Raw genomic sequence first — 10458 nt, 5'->3', positions numbered from 1 at the left:
TTCTTGTCGCACACTATTGCTTTCCTTGTCTAGCGTCATTAGACAAGGAGGACACTAGCGTGCGACAAGGACAGACATATATGCGCGGTAGACAAGAATAGCAACAGAGTGCGACAAGGACCGACATATTTGCGCGTTAAACAAAGTGGGCAACAGCGTGCGACAATATAAATAAGTTCCGACACCTATCCTAGTGGTGATCCACACGGTACATATTTCTAAAATAATATACGTATAATAGAAGCTTTTACTTGTAATTATAGAGAGATACTGATAATTTACCTGTAATAGATAAATTTTACTTTAATTTGTGTATTATATTTATGTACAAATATATTTTCTTTAGACCCTAAATATAATAGGATAATAAATAAATAATTTTAATACATTTTTAATTTTTAATAACAAACAAAAATTCGCTATTTTCTTTCAATAGCTATGTAAAAAAAAAAAACAGAATTTTTGTTCAAATATGTTTTAATAATAATTTGGATTACCTATAAAATTTTTAATTTATAGTTTAAAAAGAAAATATCTAATATGAAGTATTTTCTGAGAAGAAAAAGTATCATTGTAATTTAATAAAATTTGTTTTCTGTTTTGATTTTATTATAGAAGTTCTAAAAAATTTATAAAATCTAAATATAGAAATATATAAAATCTTACTCAAAAAATTACCTAAATTTTTATTTAAATGAAATTTAATTTCTTTGTAATATATATATATATATATCAAAATACTTTCATAATAGAATTGTTGATCAAAATTTTGTTATAATGGTAATTAAAATATATAAAGGTATAAACAAAAAGCGCATAGAGTGTTTAAAATTTATTTTGTTTGTGTGTCTCCTCATATTTCAAATCATTTGTCAAGGAAGTAATTTTACAATGTTTATAATTTCATATACACATTATTTATCATTTCGTATCTATAAATTTACCAACACATTAACGGCTTCTTGACATGAAAGCAATTTTCTAATAATAAACTACAAAAGAATGTCTTTACAATAGATTATTTTATACAAAATAGTGTCCTTGACATTGTTTCTTAATAAAACACAAGATAGCTAGTATTTAAAAGTCATATTTCTGTCTCCTTTTTTGAGTGTTTGGGTTATACTTATATGATGAGCAATGTGTGTTCAAAATAAGGGACATCATGAGCACTCATCTTTCTATCATATTAAATCATCGTAATGTGGATACAATTTACATTAAGATAAATAATATTAATAAAAACCGTAGATGTATATTAAAAAACTGTAATGCTATATTTTTATAATTGTTTTTGAATAAATTATTGTGATTTATATATTTATATGTATAGCAGTATGTTCATTAGATACTAAATTGGCTACAGATACTTTGGTATTCAAATTATTCTTAGGTACCGCTGTGAAAGTATTTACAGTAATTACAATTATAAAATCGACAAGACAATTTAAGAAAAATAATGCTAACGATATCCCATAAATTAATCATTACTGTGTACTTTACAAAGTTGGTGTTATACATATTGCGAAAAAGTTTTATTTTATCATACTGTGTCCTGTGTACAAATCAATAAATACACTTATAACATAATACAAATACATTACCACTATCAAACATATTAACCAATTGTTGCTTTAAAAAAAAAAGTATGATAAATGATATTTATCTAAGGTTATTTAAGGATTATAAATTATAATCCATACATGTGAAAGCAACAATGCTAACATTATCTCAAACGTATTTCATCCGGAAAAATTATAATAAATGTATTCTCAATAAATCACAGTTCATCAAGAAACAAAATAAAGGGGAAAAGGACTACTAATTTTAAAAAGTTGGTCGATAATTATTTAGATCTATCCAAGAATGGTAAAAATTTAGAGGTATATTAATAGTTATACAATGACAATTTTCAATGTGAACGTATTTTGAAATCACGATATACAGCTGTCTATCAGTACCTGGCACTTTATGGCAAATCAAAGTTACATTAGTATTTCAAAGATCCTTAAGAATTGTCTATCTGCATAAAATTCGACAAATGTATATGAAAAACTGCAGTGTAATGATTCGTTCTAACATCTGCATTATTTAGTATCACTCATTTATGCTACTTGAACGCGTGATCTTCCTTATTTCTAACATAATATATATGCACAGAAACAGATTTACTACATATTGTCACTGAGTGAAAAATGTTATAAAACAGAGTCTTTAAAGTAATTTTTACTTTCATATGCATAAATTTGTCCCAATCACCTCTCGTGCTATTTGTCGTTAAGCACATTTTTAATTTCCTTAGTATTAATACAGTTAGAATTTGACAAAAGTGCGGTCGCATCTTTTATTTTTTTTCTTTATCAGTTTCTGTTATTTCCTTTTTAATTAAGACTTTATTGTCGCATTTCTTGTCTTTATCAGTTTCTATAAATTCTTTTTTAATTAAAACTTTGTTATCGCCCCATCTTGTGTCCGTTTTAAATTTAGTTTCAACTTCTGATCCATTAATCTCGCTAACTTTTTCATCTTGAATTTCTACAATTTCTACTTTTTTCGTATCAGCTTGCATCATTTTTGCTGCTATATGATACATATTTTTTACGGCTGTAAGGTATGTATGACATTCAGACTGTACAGAAAAAAATATATTATTTAAATAATTTAAATATTACATTATAACGAAAAAAAAATTTTAAAAAGTGACACTCACCGATACTTTTCTAAGTTTTTCATCTGTGTTTCTTAATTTGTCTTTGTATATTTTTAAATCTTCAGAAAGAGCTTTAATATTGTTTGTTTGTTTCGTCGATTTTTCATTTACTACACATAATTCATGTTGTAATTCCATTAAACGTTCTTCCGTATCCAACCGAGCTTTTTCTGATCTTTTTAATTGGCTAACAAGTTTTTCTACATCTAACAAAGAGCCTTTATACATCACAAAACCTTCTGATACAATCGATTCTTCAGATTGTTCTGCAAGTGAATCTTCTCTACGTGCTCTTTTTGATGGTGGTCCACTTCCGACGAATATAGGTAATAATCTTTTATTTCCTAGTTTAAAGTATAAAAGTAATAGAATATTAACCAACCGTTATTTATCAAATATTGAAATATAATAATATTTAAAATGTACCAAGTGCTAATGATCGTAATATTTCTTCATCATTCTCTACCCTGGTAGAATCAGCTTTATCAGTTTCCTTTTCGTCTTTTTTTTCTTCCTTTATGTCATCTTCCCTCGATCTATCTGTTAACTTACGATAATGCAAAGAATCCCTTGTTACAACCTTTTGTACTAACTTACGAACTTGAGCTCTTGATAAATTTAGTCCTAAAGTATAAATAAGTTCCTCTATATCTTTGTCAAAAATATAACCACAATGAGTTTGATCAAAATAAACGAAAGATAGTAAAAGGTAAGGATCATGTGTATACAATTTCATTTTCCTTTTTCTTCCATCCTTTTCCCTATCTCTTCTACCATCTTTAATTGAATCATCATCCTACAAAATGTAATTATTATTAATTTTTCCTAGAAAACTTATATATATATATATATATATATATATATAATAACATGTTTACAAATAATTACATCAGACTCATCTTCCTCATCATCATCATCATCATCATTTTTTTCTTTTTCCCGATCCCTATCATCTGTTTTACTTTTTGCATCTTTTTCATCTTTTTTATCTTTGCTTCCTTCTCTTCGTTTCTCATCCTTTCTGTTACATCTCTTATCATCATCTTTTCTTTTATCATCTTTTTTCTCGTCTCTTTTATCATCTTTTTTGTCCTTTTTTTTATCTTCGTCTTTTTCTTTCAGTTTCTCAGGTAAATTACATAATGCTCGATAAATTCGAAAGCCAAAATCTCGCATTAACATTTCATTAAAAAGTTCTGCGAATAATGATACCTCAAAGGAATGTTCCTGAATAAAAAAAAGAAAATTGTTTATTTATATGATACTAATTGTATGTAATTTAAGAAGGTAAAAAATGTTACCTTTGTATCTTCTGGTCTATAATCTAAAAGCACGCTCAAAGACATAACAGTACAATCAAATTTTCCACTTTTTGCCATTCTGGAAGGATGGACAATAATATGAGATGATTCGGGTAAAGTATATCGTTTTTCAAGAGTACTACGTTCACGTTCACAAAGTTTTCTTCTATCTTCATCGTGCTGTATACATTAATGTTACATGAAATTATTTTGCTGTTATTATTATTTTCTCTAAGGAATATATTTATGAAATATATACAAGGAAATTTACCTCTTTAATATCCTTGAATTTTTTATCCTCTTCTTCTTTTGGTGGAGGTGAAATATCTTTCTCATTTTCTTCTATATCGTCTTGTCGTCCTTCTTCTTTAGCTTGTTCTGAAGTTATTGCTTTCATAAGTCTTGCAAGTAATTGTGACTTCAGACCTTTGCAATTTAAATTACGGGCTGCTAATTCTTGCCGTAGTTCATTTACCTTTATAAAACCAATTTATTAATTTATTAATTTATGTAAAATAACAAAAATATTTATAATCAATTGAGCACTAAAAAACTAACATTCATAGATTTTGGATCCAATTCGGAGTAATGAGTGGGGTCCTTCTTCTCTGGCACTGGATCATCCTGAAAAAAGAAATCATGCATTATGTTATAGAAGTAAAGAACGGAATAAAAAACTACAAAACAGAAGCAGCCCCTATATAACGAAACGAAACCACTCCCTCTTCATTCTTTCATCACTCTCTATTTTATCACCACTCTCTCACATTTTAATGATATACACGGTTCTTCATTCACGATGACCTTCAAGTATGACTCAAGTAACTGCTAGATTCTCATAGTGTCCTGGCTCTGGTGTCTGTGTGATTGATAGGTTATGGATAATATCAATAATGTTGTATATAACGATTATCAAATGAAATTTTTGAATGATTTATCAATGATGGTGAAGGTTTCAGGAAAGGGAATGGCTCAGCTGTGCTCTTCTCCGAGCTAGGCTTGCTTGCTTCTCTTGTTAATGCAATGTGACTGCCAGTGGCTAAGGGAATACTTGCAATACATTACTCATTGATCTTTTTTGTTATGTTAACTTTGCTTTACAATTTTTCAGCAATTAAAATAGTTCAAAATCTAATATGAAAACTTTATACTATGCACATTACATTAATTTACATAGATAACAAATAATTCTCAATGGTACTAAAAACATGATACAAGAATGATATGATATATATTTACATATACATATATAAATATGTAAATATCTTTAGATAATAAATTATTTGATTTAAGATTTCAATCAATGTCACAACATTATTCATATGTTACTGAGTCATTTTATAAAAACAACATATATTAATGCATCGAAATAATAAAAGTTGAAATATTGATACAACAATTAACTACTTATATAATATGATAGCATTCAATAAAAAAAGCCATTTAAGTGATTTAAATTAACAATAAACAGTTAAATGCTCAAGAAACGAACAAACACTTGACGATAGGATCAATGAGTAAGTACAGCCTATATTGAAAATCCAGTTTAGTAATGGGAAAACAGTTGCACGATTATATAATGTAATAAAAAGGTAAAAGTAATATGGGATGATGTTGGCAGTGCCTTTTGATCAGCGACGGCAGCCTCATCAGTGTCATTGGCAGCATCCAAATCGTCGGGGCTAGAGGCAGCACGCAGCAATTTTCGTTCCAGTTGTTTCTTATAGCTGAGTTGTAGACCATCCCATTCCAATTTAGTGGGTACACAGCTCCAAACATCTGGGAGAAATAGTATGACGGTTTCAACGCGAGAGGGCACCACTCGCCCCGACTTGTGGGTAGTTTCTGCACGTCTGTAGTAGAGTTCCAGGAAGCGGTACCTGTGCCGCAAGGAAAAACAATACCCAAACGTCAACTCAGGTTAATGCCGCTTAGCTTTGCCTTATATGCTAAGTGTTCGTTCGCTTGTTCGTAAAGCCCACGCACTGCATACAAAGCCACACACAGCGCACATTGTAGACCGTTTGATAAAGCACAACTGAGTGGGTCACAACGATCATAGAACAATAGTGATGATCTGTCTGCCACAACTGCTTGAATATCATCTGGGTGCTCGATACAGGATCCAATGCAGCAATCTCCATCGGTCGGTCGTGTATAGAACAAATACATACCTCTTCTGTAGAGATTGAGCTACAATCTTAGTCAATTCAGAACTGGCATTAAAAGTTACTTTCTTTCAAGGATGGTACACACCTGCCGGATCTTTCTTAACGCTATAACATTTTATCTCATTGTCTTTAACACAAGTTATATACCGTCAAAAAATATGTATATAATACATTTATACAAGATAGAATGCTGGACGGAGCCAACGAGTCCAAAATTTTGAATCGATGATAGTTTTTAATTTTTGTATTAATTTTTTTTTTTAAGTAACTTGATAATGTATCGGCGAATAATGAAACAATAATGGGCAGAAAAACTAGATAGCATCACGTTGCTCTTTCTATGAAGTGCTTTAAATTCCATTTAAGATAACAATAAAAATAGAAAGAAATATCAATATTTGAAGAACCGTACCACTGAGTGCAACTGGATAGATCTATCCCCGTGAGAGCTTTACAAGTCCTTACTGCCGTTCTAATCAATACTGATGGATCCTTTTCAGGATTAGGACCATCCAAAGAAGGACTCCATGGTCCACCAATAGCCATTGTTTCATTTTTACCCCGTAAGCCTACTAAGAAATTTATTAAACGTGTAGGGTGTACATAATCACGATCTGGATCTCTGTCCTCAGATACACCACAACATCGTTTATAAATTTCTTCCATGGCGGGCATAGATATCAACATAACCTATAACATAATATATATAATTTAATGAATATAAATATATCATTTATTTATTACTAAATTAGTCGTCAATAAATTATCATTAGTACAAATAACATTTATTAGAGTTCATTCATTTCATTAAAATTCATAAAATAGTTATTATAATCAATTACTATTTATTGATAATGCATTATTAAAATCATAAAAAAATTTTCTACATATGCATCTTATTTTTTTAAATATATTAAAATAATATTAAAAAAATATTCAAAAGTTATATTATTAGTAATTTAAAAAATTATAATATAACAAACCTTCGCGGAGAAAAGGTAATCAGCATCTGAAGGTTCTAGTACTGCTGAATTTTCTGTACAAGGATCAACATCCTTATGCATAACATGAAAAGAGCATGGTTTATTAAGGGCAAATGGCATATGTGGTGGAAAAGCATCAACCCATCGAAAATTAGTAGAAAAAAAATCGCTAGGAATATACATATTTTGATACCGCCTTCTTATCTCAAGTACATCTGCTTCAGGTCTAAAATAACAAGTGATCAAATCCTATGGTTTTAAACATATTATAAAAATGGAGTGCGTAATTATATAATTCTTAGTAACATTGCACAAAAAATATACTTACAAATCCAATGCTATTTTTGGTATTTGTACCATATATCGCGGTACAACTCTAGTACGTCGTCTTGGTCTTGGGGACTTACTTCTTCTAGTTCTTGATGGACTACGTTCCTCCTTTTTCTCACGTTCTCTAATTCTTTCTTCACGGCGTCTTTTTCTTTCGATTTCTTCTTCTTCATTTTTTCGTTCTCGTGGAGATCTTTCTCTTACTCTTCCAACTTTATTTCGATTACTAGCTGTATTAGCATTTGTTGCACTAGTTGTGAATCTACCAATAATTATGTTTTTTCAATAAAACTATTACTATTAAACTACACATAACATTACAAAAAATATTTAAATGACATACCCAAGTCTTGTATATAATCAAGATCTATTATTAATAAAATGTGTGTAATTTTATCTAGTATAAATTACCTATTATTGGCATTTTCAGCAGGTGGAGGAACAGCATTGTATGTTCCTGAGGTACGATTCTGTTGTGGTTGTGACTGCTGTTGTTGTTGACGAGTGGCTTGATTATTTTGTTGCGTATTAGTGTTATTATTATTATTTCCCATAGGGAGTACTTGTATTCTAGTGGCACTCCATTTAAATGGCATGGATGGATTATACGATGCTTCCACTAATACTCTATCACCCACTACAGGATTGGATCCTTTAACACATGCACTGGAAAAATTTGTTGATATCACTTATTATAGATTTCAAATTATAAATATAATAAAAGCATTTTTGCATAGTATCATTACTTTGTTTGAAAAAATACATCTTCATCTACAAAACCAAAATTGTCATATACTTGTGTAACTGTGCCAGTGAAAACTCTTTGTTTCGTAGATGATGAAGGTACATTTTGTTGAACTTGCTGTGGCACACCAGCCACAGATGGTTGAAATGCATTTGTATTTAATGCTCTTGGTGGTGGATAAGAAACAGTGGCAACTTGTGGGTATAACTGACCAGCTATACCAGATGGCAAGTTAGATCCAAGTGTTGCCATTGAAGCCATTGTTATATTGGGCTATTTTATAAGATACATATTAATTAAAATATACGAATAAAAATTATAACTGTAGATTGTTAAATATAACCTATTAAAAAAACTAGAAAATGTATATTTAATAATTTAAACTGTTTAAACAATAATTTATTACAATAAGCATAACACATATCACATAAAACCTTAAATTAACACAATACCATATATTTTTATAATATTATTTATATATTTTGATATAATTTATTGTTTATACTGACTTGTTGTAATCCTAAACTTTGTTGATAAACTTGTTGGGTCTGTTGTTGATATTGAACCATAGGTTGCCCACCTATACTACCCATTGCTTGACCTAACATTTGTTGTTGTATATTTTGGATTCCTTGCCCTATGTATAAATAAAAATAAAATACCCAAAATTTGTATATTTAAATATATTGTTTCTCATTATTTCTAAATGGATATATTATATTATAAGTGTATTGCATAATTTATAACATCAATAAATTAATTAATTTATTTCTAGTACACATATTTCATGAACATCTTAAATTTATATACACAATACATATAATTAAATATAACAAATTTTCATTTTCAAGGATAAAAACTGAAAAATAATTATAAAAATATTTAAAGAACTATTTATATTTATGTTAAACAATGATTATTCCAGCAAGAGTGGATATAAAATTTAGATAAATGTGAATAAAATTTATCTACATAAATAAAAGTTAAAGAAAGAAATAAAAAGTTCATTTGTTTCAAAAATAATTATAAATTAAACATTTTGTCTCTGTTATAAACCATTTCGTATTTATTATTAAAAAATATGTTATAAGTTAATTTTTAACATTTTGACATTGCATGAAATATTAGTGAGGAGTATTTTACAAATATATTTATTGACTTGTACAAATTGTAATAGAAACTTGGCAACATTGACTTGCACACGGGGCGACAATATAAAATATATATTAATAATAAAATTACTTTACCTGCATTTCGAACCCACGGTGGATTTTTACCACCTCCAAATGGTGAAAGATTACTCATTTCCTAAGAAATATGCAATATTATTAATAATACAAATTTAACAATATCTTGGCTACTCTTAATTCAGCGTCCTTCACTTGGGCGCCATCTTTTCAGCGACTACTTAGATCAAGTATTGCTTTGTACAGGAAGTGAATTAAATTTAAAATTCTTTTCATATTAATAATAATTTCTATATAATATAAATGTTACTTCAAATTTTTATGATAATTAATTTCCCTAAATTGTTTATAGGTAAATAATTATAATTTAAATGATCATAAAAAAAAATTAGTTCAAATTTTAATTTGATTCTGTTGTACGCTAGTTACGGAAATATATGTACTCCACAGACTCAACGAAAATATTCATTCTTTTATTATTAAACGCTGATATTTAACATTATGATGCATTTAAGTGTGTATATTTTTGAAAAAAATGGCTTTAAATCTAAAATAACCGATTGTTTAAATGTATTCAAATGAGTAATGCATTAATAAAATGTAAAAAATTCAAGTGATATATTTTTTACTCCACTATGGTGACAGTGATGCCGAAACGTCATGTCCGGCGTAAATGTACAATAAAATTGAATAGTATCATGATTGGTCCACAATCAAGATCCAAGGCAATACATGACATAACATCCTTTAATCATATCAAATGAGTTGTATTAGTATAATTGTATGCTATTTTGTCATTACGAAATAAAGCAAGATTTTGGTGATAAACTATAATTTAAAAAAAAAAATGATAAAAAAAATATTTGGCAATATTATTGATATTATTATTATAGACAATATTGTAATATGTAAGTAATATTTCAAGTGAAATTAAATGCAACATTTTTTAATAGTGAAGAAATGAACAAATTGACTTCATGATAAAACAAATTTCACTTAAAGAGATTTTACGTCCTTTCGATTTAAACTAT

The 10458-nt window shown here is 28.5% G+C and overlaps 1 protein-coding gene across 1 annotated transcript; it reads right to left on the bottom strand.

The window, feature by feature from the left end:
- Nucleotides 1-819: 819 nt before the first annotated feature.
- LOC122533679 (cell division cycle and apoptosis regulator protein 1-like) lies at nucleotides 820-9659 on the bottom strand. The gene is made up of 15 exons (XM_043663612.1): nucleotides 9488-9659; nucleotides 8750-8877; nucleotides 8242-8513; nucleotides 7907-8161; nucleotides 7494-7757; nucleotides 7166-7391; nucleotides 6595-6872; nucleotides 5636-5891; nucleotides 4570-4635; nucleotides 4283-4486; nucleotides 4012-4191; nucleotides 3599-3937; nucleotides 3137-3506; nucleotides 2711-3054; nucleotides 820-2629 (listed from the first exon to the last, which is right to left on the bottom strand). Exons 1-15 carry the CDS (start codon nucleotides 9543-9545, stop codon nucleotides 2345-2347), a joined length of 3525 nt encoding a protein of 1174 aa, XP_043519547.1. The 5' UTR covers nucleotides 9546-9659; the 3' UTR covers nucleotides 820-2344.
- Between the last annotated feature and the right edge of the window lie 799 nt (nucleotides 9660-10458).

Source organism: Frieseomelitta varia, unplaced genomic scaffold (genome assembly GCF_011392965.1).
Source record: "Frieseomelitta varia isolate USP_RPSP 00005682 unplaced genomic scaffold, Fvar_1.2 scaffold_545, whole genome shotgun sequence".
Classification (NCBI taxonomy): domain Eukaryota; kingdom Metazoa; phylum Arthropoda; class Insecta; order Hymenoptera; family Apidae; genus Frieseomelitta; species Frieseomelitta varia.
This window is presented reverse-complemented; position numbering and strand designations above follow the sequence as displayed.

Bases quoted from the DNA above. Each gene is read 5' to 3' on its own strand.
- LOC122533679 (XM_043663612.1), bottom strand. From the start codon at position 9,545: ATGAGTAATCTTTCACCATTTGGAGGTGGTAAAAATCCACCGTGGGTT. The intron at 8,162-8,241 runs GTAATGATACTA...AAATTTTTCCAG, and splicing joins GATGTATTTTTTCAAACAAA to TGCATGTGTTAAAGGATCCA. The intron at 3,055-3,136 runs GTACATTTTAAA...ACTTTAAACTAG, and splicing joins ATTACGATCATTAGCACTTG to GAAATAAAAGATTATTACCT.